Here is a 13583-nt window from a genome sequence, read left to right as displayed (position 1 = left end):
GTATCTTAACTTTTCAGATTTGCTTTGTCAATAGTGCACATCTACCGAATTAGGTACTTTTGTAGGTACCAAATTCTGTCAAAAGTACCGAGTAGAGGTGTCACAGTCCGATATTGATATCGGATATCGGTCCGATATCAGCAAAAAAACAAAATATTGGTATCGTATCTGAATGCAACTAAAATCTCCAATATAAGCAGTTTCTGTTACTCATTGGTTAATAATAGTTGAGTCCATTTTTCCTCATACCTACTGTTGCTGACGACTGTTCTTCTTTTGAATAATATCACTTAATTAAGCCTTTTCTAACATGACAGACATACTACAAAATAAGTAATAAAAGTATGTATGTTTAATGCTGATATCGTATCAGATTAATATCGGTATCGGCGAATACTCAATGCTGCAGTATCGGTATTGTATCAGAACTGAAAATGTAATATCGGGACATCCCTAGTACTGAGAACTGATTCACGTAACATCAAACAGTACCATGTTTAAGTTCCTAAATGCATCCTTGTGACTGTGAGGAAGGGGCAGAGAAGGTGATTTTCCATGTTGGACATGAACGCAGCATTACAAGGTTATATAGTGAAGAATAAAAATGTGAAATTGAAAAAAAAGATAATATTTATTATTGAACAAATTTATATTTTTTATGACAGAAACACAAAAAACCCCCCCAAAAGTTGGTACCATTGAGTACTGATACCAATTGGTACCAGGCAACAGTACAGTATCAATACTAATGTGAGAGGTACCCTTCTCTGTGTACATATGAGCGTAAGAAAGGCAAAAATGCAGCAGGCAAAGATTCACATTTATCATTGCTGTTTACTTACCAAGTCTGACTGTTATCTACATTTGTAAACTAAGTGAATTTACAAAGTTGGAAACTTTCCTTGGGGATTTTTGGAAATTAACAGGAATTTGAGGATTTATATTACCTGCATTTACCTGCTAATAAGCATGTATAAACAATAAAAATTGTGGTTTGTTGTAAGCAGACATACATGAGAACGTGTAATGTAGTATTGTTAAATGATGTTAAAAATTAAGCCCTGCAATTTACTGGCAACCACTCCAGGGTGTACCCCGCCTCTTACCCACTGACTGCTGGGATAGGCTCCAGCCACCCGCTACCCTGAGCAGGATAAGTGATTCAGAAAAAGAATGAATGGATGAATTAAAAATTAATTTTCAGAGAAATCTTCCCTGAGTCTGACTGTCATAATAAAAGGCATCAATATTTGGCTTAAGAAAAGTCCTGAGACAGGACTTCTAGATTCCAATTCCAGGGATGTGGTCTCAATGGAAATGCTTTAGTAGGACTGGGCGATTCATCAAAAAATAATCAAAAGTGACATTTAGAGTTTCTAACTGACAACAAACTGGCGTGTTGACAATTTTGACCATCCCCCCTTGTTATTCTCTCTAAACTTTTTTTTTTTTCTACAAAACATTTCCGTTCTAGCTGATGTGTGTTGTCAATTCCATTGTTTCAATAGATAACTCTTAATTCTTCATCTGGGCTTGTTCATTTCAGTTACTCGTTTCAAAAGTACAGAATAAACTTAGTAAAGGGTGGGATATTTGTGAACTAACTGAAAGCAAGGTTGAAGGTTCAATTAATCAGGATTTTGATTTGCTGACAGTAGTTGCCCAGCCCTGTGCTGTAGGCTCTTGAAGCAGTGCCTGATGATGATCAGATTTGCTGGGAATTTTTTGTGCTTCATTGTATACAGTTGATTATGCTTACAGTCATGTTGTTTTAACCAAGATCATTTTTGTAAACCTTATCCAAGTTGAAAACAAATAGGAAAAGAACTAAAATTTTTGAGCCTAAATTCTCTGGGAATTTTTTTTTAGAAAATTTCATTTAAGTTGATGGCAACAAAACACTGAAAATTTCCAACAATCCTGGGCTGAAATTGCTATGGAAATTTTCAGAAACTTTCCTGAAATTTACCTTACCTAACCCAAATTTATTTGGGCCAGTGACAGAAATTTAAAAATCTAAAGAACTTGTCAATTATAACTGAACATGTAAAGAGATCTCAAACCTCATTGGCTGATCATAGTAAAAGGTGGGGTATAAAATGCTGTAAATTCAGGGTTTTTGTCATTAATTGCTTCAGTTTGGGTTGTATCTCGTAAACCTAACAGCATCATGCATATACTATTAAATTAATGCTACTACTGCTGCTGCTTCTTGATGTTTTTTTTTAATAATATTTCTTTTAGTGAATCAAAGGATTCATTCAGTCAAAACTTGAAAAATGTCCACATGTGTTTAAATTCCTACTAGAGAAGAGAAACTGAAACTTAAGTATCAATCTATACACCCAAACATTGATCAGTACTGATCCCAACGTTGGCATTGGTATATCAATATTTTAGAATGATCGGCACACCACTACTCTTAACTATATTTATATTTTTATGAATGGATTGAAGAGCATCACGCTGAAAGGCAAAGAGCCACATGCGGCTCCCGAGCTGCAGGTTGGCCACCCCTGTCTTACTGAATAAATTGTGTTATATTCTAGTGATTAGGGGTGGGAAAAAATAAATGTATCAAAGTATCAGGATTTTTTGTTTAAGGTTTAAAATCATGATTTTTTTGTTCAAAAATCTTATTTTTTTTTAAATTGAAGTCCTTCATTTAAGTCTGTGTTTATTATTTGGGTTGGGGAAAAAGTGATGTGCGTTTTTTGGGAAAATATGGCTCTTGATAGTCCGTAGACATAATCATCATCATTCAACTTTTTACATGGTCTGGTTTTTAAAAAATGATCTCAACATTGAAGAAATTATCATAGAATTGCAATACAAATCAAATCGCCACCCCAAAAATCGCTAAAATAATCAAATTGAGAGACAAGCATAGCGTCCCAGCCCTACTTGTGATTCTATATCCTGCCTGCTTCCTTGCTAAATGTGAGTCCTTCACAGCTTCAGACCTGGCAACAGAAACCCCAAACAGGAAGTGAGCCATATGTCTCTCATGGTGATGATAATTTGCTCACTGGGTGCATTGTGGGGATTCAACACTGTGAGACTAACACTGTGGAAAAAGAAGAAAACATCTCACCAGGTGTGAAATACATAGGCGTGTGCATTTCAAAGCATCTTTTAGAAATCTGTGAAAAAAGTAAACCAACGTTTTCTCACAAAGTTCTTCACTGCCACGATTTCCGTTCACTTCAGAATCTATTGTATCTTTGAAGTATCAAAATCAAAAGGTTTTTTAGCGACCATGTGAAATTTGAACGTCACCTCGAGGAGTTTGTCTGAAATAGAGAAGAGGAGAGAAGAGCATACTTTCATGTTTCCACTTTTTGTCACTGTTTTGGGAAAAATGTTCAGCTTAGAAGACTATTTACAGCTAAAGGTTGGACAAACAGGCTCCCTCACACACACGCACGCACACACACATTCCTCACAGGAGCGATAGAAATGAAAACATGTTGATAAAAGTGGGAGTACGCAGGTGTTCAAATATTTGGCCCTGGCCTGATGTGTCTGAAAGTGTTACTGTCTCATGGTCATGGCGAGGAGCTCACATGCATTAACTGTTCACAGAGATGCTGTGCTCATGCTTTTGCAGTAAATATAAAAGAAAAAACAGGGGGGATGAGAACAAATAATACACACTCTCACACTCTTTACAAAACCCTGCACATTTGAACTTTTTATTTATGTATATATTTATGGAAAGAATGACTCATGTGTATGACCTTGGCTATCTCAAGTGGGAGAAATTGATATTCACTGCTTTTTCGTCTCTGTTTTTTACTTTCATGCCAGAACCCTCTGATATAATTCTCTAAGGGAATGCATCCTGCAGAGGACCGAGCTGCTGCTGCATCCCAAAACAACTCACACCTTCGCACACACAGGGATGACAGGACTCCATCTCTGGCCTGCTTCATGTCATTAAAAGCAAAGCGCTGACGCCTCCTTCGCTCTGTTTCTCCCTCCTCTGCAGGGCTGAAGACCTACCTGATCTCTGGCAGGAAAGTGGAGCCTCACTCTCACTGTAGCTGCTCTCCGCTGGGGTTGGCTGGACCAGAGCACGCAGACTCTCACACACCTGATGGAGCTCCGTCTGCGTGCAACGTGCCACCGGACAGCGCCAAGGTGAACAACACTTTCTGAAAAACTAAATAAAACACTGACCTTTTTTTTTCTTTCTGATTTCTGTTTTTTTTTTTTTTTACACACACATCTCTGCTGCCTGAGGAAGAACACAGAGCTCTATGTTCTTCCGCAGCCTCTTTGAGGTTAATTTTTTGCTCTCAGTGTACTTTTCTGCTAGTGTGGGTGTATCTGAAGCTCTCGTTAATAATTTCCACCATGCATTAAGCTTCTTTTTGTCTTTAGTTGTAGAATTGCAAAGGAAAACTGCTTTTATCTATGTCATTACTTCGATTTTGACCCTTTTCTTTCTGTGAGCATTCATGGTTCAACCTGTAGGAAAACATTACTGTGTTGGTTTCCACCTCCACTCTCAGCGTGCCTCCCTCCCCCTTCAGACCTTATTAAATCAACCAAATCTTATTAACAAGGCAAATATACAAAGCTGTTTTCTCCAGCTGGGGGTCTGTGCAATAACTTACCCGTCCATGTCCATCCAGTGTGTCCTCCTTATCACTGCCTTTAGGGGAAGTTTCTCATTTGCTTCCAAATTGGACCTCAAGGTCACAGACTTCTTGCGACACATTATTCCCTTATAATTATCCTTTAAACTTGGCACAGCAGTGCTTTAAATTCACTCATATAACTCTTCATTCTCTGCACATATGTGCACCCCATGATCCCTCGACAGATCCTCAGCTCTCTGCGCGGCTCTGAGGAGAGAGGAGGGGGTACTTGTCAGAGAAAAAATAGAAGGAGTGGATGCTGGGAGGCAGAAGAACCAGCAGGGGTCTTGGATATGGTAATGAGCTAACTCAGGCGGAGAGATGGGGAATCTTCCCAGGTCTTTCTGCCTTCCACTGATTACTCCTCCATTTACAGCCCTTGATCTGATACAGATGAGGCTCATGGGGAGGTATCGCACTCGGGGATCTTGAGAAAAGGCTTAATCACATCTGAAGGCACGGAAGGATTCACAGGACAAACATTGCAAATTGTTTGCATGTTCAGCGTTGCAACTGCAAGTTCCTATATTCTTCAGGGACATGTGTTTGGCATGTCAAAGCACGGCACCTTGCACATGTCGTTGTCAATAACAGCACAACATAAATATCTGACAGGTTTCTTCCTTGAGGTTGTCTTCGGATTCTCTTTGAAGAGGATAAAAGGTTAAAAATAGAGAACCTGAGCCTATGCAGACCTTCTTTACCCTTCTTGTTTTACTCTCCATCATCTCTTGTGTTTCTCCACAATTGCTTTTCTCAGCTTTATGCTCATTGAAACAAAAAATGGTTATCCGTCTTTTGTGTCACATTAAAACAAGTAGATTTTTGTAGTGGTGTTCTTGTTAGGTCTATCTTCTTTACTGATTGTTTTTGTATATCAAGTCTGCTTTCTATCAGCTCGTATTTTCTCCAGTCCTGATCCACCCTTGGTCCCGTAAGCCGCGTTTCCACCAGGCAGTCTGGTTCAGTTCAGTATGGTTTGGCACGGTTTGGTACAGTTAAGCCTACAGTAAAAAAAGAACAACGATGGAAGACATCCAGCATGTCGTCTTCTGTGATTGTCATGTGGTTCTTTGATACAAAGTGAAACTCAAGCTTTGTTTCAGAGAAGACTGTGGGCTGCCAGGAAAAATGCAGCCACTGGCACAGGGTAGGTGACGATTATTTCGACCAATCAAAAGTCTGCAGTGTTGTGGCTCCACCTTCCGTGAGCGGATCGGTTCAGTCTGGCACCCATATGAAAGGGTCCCAAAAAGTGGGACGGCTCATCTTGGTTATTTGGGGATGTCCCGGGGATAAGTCAGTGAAAACACCACAAAATGCGCACCGTACTGTGACGAGCTGATCTGGTCTGCTTGGTGAAAACGCAGCCTAAAGTTAGTTCCTCATTTCTCTTTCTCCTTTCCTGCCTACGTCTCTCCTTCCCATCTGTGCCCAGAGGTGTCAAGTAACTAAGTAAAAATGCTTTGTTACCTTACTTAAAGTAAAAAATTTGGGTATCCATACTTTACTGGCATAATTATTTTTAGCCAACTTTTTACTTCTGCTCCTTACATTTTCAGGCAAATATCTGTACTTTCTACTCAGCCCATTTTAAAGATAGCCACACTTCTCCTGTTTCATTCCAGTTTGTCATCATTTAGAGGTATAATTGGTAGTTTGATTTAGATACACTTTTTGTTATACTGGTTAAAATGATCTATATGTCCTGATGGCAAGCAATACATGATGTGTTCTTAAATGAGAGCAAATAATATCGGCTATCTACAGCAGGAGAAAACCCAGGAAAACATCAACCAATCACATCATTTAGGATCCAATCTGTTGACTCAATGCGTGTTCCCGAGTTTAGTGGTGTACAGGTTTACACTCAGCAGAAGAATGGCAGAGAAACTACCCATACCCCGATCACTGGTAACCACTCCTCTGGCTAAACAGAGCAAGAAAAGAAAGACGAAGGACTTCTTTTCTTTTACTGTTCCCCTGCTTCTAACTACTGCCTGTCTCGCTCGACCTCGGGCCTGTCCCCTCTGACCCGATGAGGTAGTGACAAGCAAAAAAACGTGTAATATTTTTGTAATTTAGTAAGTCCTAGAGAAAATGTACATGTACTATTTGTATTATAGCTTTGCTCCTGATATTGTGTCACAGGTAAAAGTGGATAATGCTTGCATGACAGTTTCAAGTACTAACAAAAGTCACATTTGTTTATTTGTTTTTTGTTTTGGCGTTTCCTTACCTCTAGATGAGACATAACTCGACGCAGTGCAAAACATAAAATGATGTGCTGAGTCTGTCTTTCAGTCATTCTGAATCAAATTCGCGAATCAGCAGCACTCGTGCATGTGAGCGGGGGTGTTGTTTTGGAGAAGCTCCAAGGGGAGGGGGAGCAGGGGCTAAGAGGAGTCCTGACGAGATGCTACATTAAGATTCATGCTAGTTTTTCAGGACTGACAACCCTGCCTCTAAAAAGACATACACCAAAACAAATATAAACCTGTCCTAAAATAGCTGAAATTGCGTTATCCAGGAAAGAGTGAATTTGATTGTGGATGAATGAGATGTATAAACGTAACACCATTCCAATGTCTTATTGGTTTGTACGAAACCATCACACCTGCACATGACACAAATCATGCCACACTTCAGCAAGGACATAACTGACATATGTAGCTTAGTATGAAGATGTCCATGGCAGTGACTCAGGAACCATATGAACTATAGGCCCCTGTGGCACAGCCTCAGGTTTTGACCCTAATAGCATTTTTCCCCTTTAAGTTACTTTTACTTTTATACTTTAAGTAGTTTTGAAAACAGTAATTTTACTGTTTTACTTAAGTAAAAAGCTTGAGTTGATACTTCAACTTCTACAAAAGTCTTTTTAAACCCTCATATCTATACTTCTACTTGAATAATGTGAACACTTTTGACACCTCTGTCTGTGCCTCCCTGCAGTCTCCCTGTCTCTCCTGCAATGTGGTTCTGATACCTGGGGAGGATCCTGTTCTGGAGGAAGGAGCGGTCCACAATGGCTGCCATGAAAACCACAAAACCAACAGCAGCAAGGTTAGCATGTTGTTAAAACCAAAGAAATGAGAATTTGAATGTTAATCTACATCAGTTCATCATGAAGTTAGTTTTCTGTATGAAAAACTCTACTTACGACCCCTCAGGCCCAGCAGCGACAAGAAGGACTTAAATAGTTCAAAGAAGTAGGGCTCCACGAGTCCCAGATAAACTGTGCCGCAGACACAATCACTTAAAGTGATGTGTCTGTACCTGTTCACTGTTATCTTTATGTTACTGACCTGTTTTCAAAGCAGAGCTCCATTTTTATGCCTTCTTTTACGGGAAATTTAGGTCTCCTCTCTTTCCCTCAGGACTCTGCAAATCTCAAGTTTTCCCCAGCGGTTGCTGCAGGACACAACCCCAAGGCTCTAAACGGCCTGCTCAGTCCTCAGCTGGAGGCGCTGAACAACAGCCAGACGTCCCTGTGCGAGATGCTGCAGGAGAAGGAGAAGAAGACGTGGAACGCAGGAGTGGTTGGCTTGGACCACTCCGCTCTCATCCCTCTGCGCTCCAAAAACTTCAGGGAGAGGAGCGACGCTCACTTTGTGGATGTCATCAAGGAGGACAGGTAAGAACGAACACACACTGACAAAAAGAAAACAGTTGGACCAACTTAAATTATTGCTTCATTGGTCACACCTAAATAAATTAAGTTATTTAAAATGAAGTTAATAAGTTCAATCAACACTACTGATTAAGTCGAATGACCTTAAAACTTTCATTGTTCTCAAATCAACATTTTGCATCAGTCCAGCTTAAGGTTTTCAGTTGTTTCAACTCAATAATTTGCAAAACCTCAAAGTAAAATCTGACGAGGTGTTTTTATACTTACACTGTAAAAATGTGACAAGTTGAGCTTACTTAAAAGAATCTAGGAAAACAATTGCACCAAAAAGGTTAGTAAATATAACTAATAGTCTTAAGTTGAGTTTACTTTATGTCTACTTGTAAAGTTTACTTTACAGCCTATTGTATCGACTCATTTCAAACCGTGAGTGAGGAGGGAATGCAGTGGATATTAGACCCTGCTGTACATTAAGATGTTAACCTGCCAAGAGCACAGGCTTTCTGTGCTCCACATGGCATGGACCTGCTGTCTGTGCCTTGTGGCATAGACCGTGTACCTTCAAGTGTGTTTAATGTTTTATGTTAATAAATGAGATGTGTTGATGGGCTAAAACTATGATCAGAAATGACAAACTGGGTTTTGTCTTCAGTTATATTCAGTTACTGGGAGAGTATTTTAATTGGAGTCCTCACTGCCGTGGAGCACAGGCAGCCAGCACAGTGGGCCACAGACAGCAAACTGGTCCATGCCTTGGAGCACAGACACACACTGTCCCCATGTGGTAGCTTGATGTGCAGCAGGGTCTCATATTCACAGCTTTCCCTCCTCACCCACGTTTTTTTCTTTTGGGTTTTGCAAATTATTGAGTTGAAACAACTTAAAACTTTAGGTTACATTGATGAAAATGTTGATTTGAGAAGAATTAAAATGTTTAGTTTATTTCACCGGTTAAGTTGTGTTACTTGAACTTATTGACTTCATTTTAAAGAACTTAATTCATTTAGGTGTGGCCAATTGAAGCAATTAATTTAAGTTGGTCCAACTATTTCATTTTATTAGTTGTAGCACTGCAGAATTTCAAGTTGATATGATCCCAAAAAATACATTGGAAACGTTAACTTAAAAATATTGAGCTTGATTGATTAAAAAAAGTACATCACTTCAACTGATTGAAGATTCCCCTTTTACAGTGCACAACACAAAAATGCTTTTATTTCTACAATCCTGGTTTAAATAGTTTTCAAGTTAAATAGTGGACTAAAAGAAGTCTACTTCATTGGAGGCTATTAGAAAAAGTTGCATAACATTTTGATTGAAGTATCAATTTCCAAATAACCAGTTTAACACTATGTGTAGTAAACCCATCCATCAGTGTCAGATATAAGTGTGCTTCTTCAGCACTTAAACCCCTAACATATAAAATCCAGCTGATCGTAACTTTAAACGGCTTTCCCTCTGTGCCTGTGACAGCCTCATGAAGGATTATTTCTACAAGCCTCCCTTAAACAAGCTGAGCATCACCTTCCTGGAGAAGAGCCTGGAGTCAGCCTACCGGACCAGCTACCAAGAGGAGGTATGCAAGTGTGTACAGGCACGAAATGTAAAACCTGTATCCCTGAGTGTTTCTACATGAGTTTCTTTTTCAGCCAGTGGGGTTGTCATTTTGTTGTGTTCTGATCACAGTTACTAACTGTGAGAATAAACAATATATTTGACCTCGCTCATCTCTTTACATTTCAGCCTCCATATTTTGTATCCTCTTCCCACCTGTTTGTATTCCTCTCTATGTCTGTGTCTCGTCTGGGAAGCCTGTTTGCACTGTGTTATGACCAGACCGGTCAAGACTGCGGCAAAGAGAAATCACTGCAGGACCTCAGAAGTCGTTTCATGTTAGGTTGTGATGCCCTCTGCTGGTGGAATTACAAAAGTGCAGTTTTATGGGTCAAGCCTGCAACTGTTGCTGTATTGTTATATCTAGAGTCATGCGCTGTATTATTACAGAAACTGGGATGGATCTCAGCAAAGAGTCACTTAAAGCATCAAATGATAGTTGGACTTTTTAAACACATTCTTACTTTTGGCTCATTTAGCAGATTATCCAACTATGAATCTTTATCCTGTTCATTTTTATATTCTGATCAATCTTTCCCCATTAGTCACATATTCACTGTTTTCCGTCCCCCTCTTGTGTCTTTCCAGGTGGAAAGCCAAGCACCCGTGCAGACCTTTGCCAGCCCAACGTTCAGCTCTTTCCTGGACATGCTGCTGAGCTCTCTGGTGTTTCTGGCCCTCTCCCTGGCCTGTTTCCTTCGCCCTCTTGTCACCCACCAGAGTCTGCCCATGCCAGCGCTTGTTCTGACGAGTGTAGCCGCTGTGTTAGAGGCAATGGCTCTTCTCTTGGCTGTACGGTGAGATATGGCATTGTGTATGAACTGAGAGACTCATTGTATTTAAAAGCTTTATCATTATGTAGAAATCATCTCCTGACTTCACATGTGACAACTGTTTTTTTTAAATTGTATTTTAGGCGTTTTGCTTTTTATTTGACCGGATAGCTACAGACATGTTTGAATTGGGAATCAGTCCTATGACAACCAGGGGCGGCGCCATGGGTGGGCTCAAGGGTCCCAGGCCCATCCGCTTTCTGACAGGCCCACCTCAAACTTTTGTTTAAAAAAAAAATAATTAATTTGATTTTTTTGAAAAATTGGTTTCAAAAGTAACATATATTTTTTTCACTTTGCACTCATTTAGTTTTTGTTAGATGCCCTGTCTTAATAAAATGAGCCAAGTTTGGTGATCTTTTAGTCTGTTTGTAAAAAATTCAGCCTGCTGTTAAACAGGTAGGACAAGAGAATGATTTTGGGAAAGACTGTATATTTTTGTATTTTATTTAACTTTGGTTAATGTTGCTGCTCTTACAGCCTATAATACATGGAAAGTTGAGGCAGGGCAGTCCATTGGTGCATTAGAGCAGCGGTCCCCAACCTTTTTTGCACCACAGGCCAGTTTAATGTCAGAAAATATCTTCTTCTGTCTCCTCACTGGCTCTTTTACCCTGGCAAAAGAAACTTTCCAATGATGTTGTTTTTTTTGTCCATTTTGCTAGCTTGGGGGTTTGGCATCAAGAATAAGACATAGACGGGTATGGTGGAGAGAATCCAAGCATTTTTCAAAATAAAACACTGTTCAGAATCAGATGACAAATCAAACTAAAATAATGTAAGTTGAGTATTTTTTATGTGCTAATTGACCCACCAACCAGTACTGGTCCCCAGCCCAGAGGTTGAGGACCACTGCATTAGAGGACTACTTTTTGGCTAATATCATCGAGAGCTAGGGTCGTCTGATGCACTAAAATTTTATAAAACTCTATCAAATATTAAATGATCAAAGCAACTAAATCTGCTTTAAACATACATAGTAACAGTACTATATCTATATAGTAATTAGGGATGCAAAGATCCAACTTTTCTGGTTCCGATACCAATACCGATATCAGTGTTGAATAATAACCTGCATGCCCTACTGTGGGATAAGACTGGTAATGTTTTGGGTAAAAGGCCAAAATGAGTAGAATAAATCACTGAAGTTAATAATTATTTTAACTGTAAAATATCAAAATGTTTACAGCAGTTTGATAAAAAACAATGCTTCAGAATGTACAGTAATTCTATTCAATTGTAAACTTTTATACCCTGTAGACTGGTGATGCAGCAAAAAACAAAGAAAGTGCATTAGAGGTAACATTTCAAACCAGGTAGCCAAGAGCGCTGGTGTAAAAAATTTATAAATAATTTTTTTTTTAAAAAAAGCATAGAACTGGTTGCTTAGACCAGCACCATAGATCGGCCCTTATTTAGTAACTTTTGTAATTTAAGGCCCATCCAAAATTGGTTTGGGCCACCCGAAATTGAAACCCTAGTTCCATCCCTGGTAAAAACTCTTCAACTGGGGCTCTATTATTTAGGCTAAACCTGTTCTCTGTCACGTTTGCCATTTCACAAATTGCTTCCAACTTTGTCATTTCCCTACATGCAAGCTCTGCCTTGGTTAGCGCAACAGGTAGCTCAGATAAAAACAGTTTTATAAGTGAATAGATTGGAAGCAGTCTTCTAGAAATGAGAAGCAGCAGCAGAGAAAATGTTTACTCAACTTTGGAATAAATTAATTTCAAACTAATTATCCCCTTTTTGGCTTACAAGCAGCAGTTTGAGTGCACGATCCCTGTCTGCTTAAAGTTATTGGTCAACAGCGGTTTGAATTTTATTATTGTGTGAAAAGAAAATTTCAGGCATGAGTTTCTGTCTCTTTGATGGTAAAACAGAGTGGGCAGGGTATTTAGACTTCTGTTAAATGATTTTACAAAGAAACAGAAAGCTGGTAAGCAGAGAAAAACTTAGACAGGGGGCAAAGTACAAATGTCAAGTGGATATGAATTTAGAATTATCATCGGAAGGGGATACCAGAAATTAGATTTCTGACACTTTTTGGACAGTTCATTTGATCGTTCACACTTAGTTGTAAAATAATTCATGACCATTGATTACTTCTTGACTGACTGCCTGAATCAAAGTGTTTTCAGTATACTGAGAAAACACACACACTCTCACGCAGCTAATTGATTGAGAATGCTTTCTGATTTCCTCCCTCAGTATGGCTTTCTACCTGGACTGTGTGTTGAACTGCACTCGGTTGCTGATGAGAGTCATCTCCGGCTGGGTCATGCGTCATATTATTGGAGCTGTTCTCGTGTCGCTGCCGACCGTGGCTGTCTACTCTCATGTCACCTGTGACATGCATCTCTCCATCCAGGTACAAAGTTTGTTGCATTGTCTTCAATTTGAATGTAAAGTAAGTCATCTATTGGGCTTCTGTGCTTTTAAAACATCTCCCTTTGATTTAACATTACTCAAGGGTCTGGTTTCTATATTTCCCCAGTTCACCATGTTCCTCTGCTGTGCTGTCATCATCGCCATCATTCAGTACTGTAACTTTTGCCAACTCAGCCACTGGATTCGCTCATCGCTGGCGACGTTGGTGGGACTGACATTGCTTGCCTTGCTCTTCAGCTCCCCCTGCAGGTACATAGAAACACAAATGAGCAAAAATGAAAGAAAAAAAAACAGAATGTCTTGATCAAAATGTGAATTGATGATAATATTAGTGATAACTTGATGCCACTGAATTTAACTTGTCTCAAAAAAAAACTGTGTAAACAAAGCTGTATTGTTACATGTGTTGATGAGTGTTTTATCTCTTCCAGTGTTGCTAAAGGTCTGTTTTTCTGGTAAGTTCAG

At 39.4% G+C, this 13583-nt stretch overlaps 1 protein-coding gene across 1 annotated transcript in view; it reads left to right on the top strand.

The window, feature by feature from the left end:
- The window catches only part of LOC141809143 (adenylate cyclase 9), a 52278-nt gene that overhangs the window by 34179 nt on the left and 4516 nt on the right, over window positions 1–13583 (top strand). The window contains exons 2-9 of the mRNA XM_074695997.1: window positions 3992–4143; window positions 7602–7712; window positions 8027–8283; window positions 9754–9856; window positions 10483–10691; window positions 12939–13098; window positions 13225–13367; window positions 13550–13573. Coding sequence (XP_074552098.1) covers window positions 3992–4143; window positions 7602–7712; window positions 8027–8283; window positions 9754–9856; window positions 10483–10691; window positions 12939–13098; window positions 13225–13367; window positions 13550–13573 — 1159 coding nt within the window. The remainder of the gene's footprint in view (window positions 1–3991; window positions 4144–7601; window positions 7713–8026; window positions 8284–9753; window positions 9857–10482; window positions 10692–12938; window positions 13099–13224; window positions 13368–13549; window positions 13574–13583) is intronic.

This window comes from Halichoeres trimaculatus, unplaced genomic scaffold, assembly GCF_033239565.1.
Source record: "Halichoeres trimaculatus isolate MK-OKI-2021-1 unplaced genomic scaffold, fHalTri1.1 fHalTri1_scaffold_20, whole genome shotgun sequence".
In the NCBI taxonomy this organism is placed as follows: Eukaryota; Metazoa; Chordata; class Actinopteri; order Labriformes; family Labridae; genus Halichoeres; species Halichoeres trimaculatus.
The sequence above is the reverse complement of the archived record's forward strand: the minus strand, read 5'-3'. Positions and strand labels throughout refer to the sequence as shown.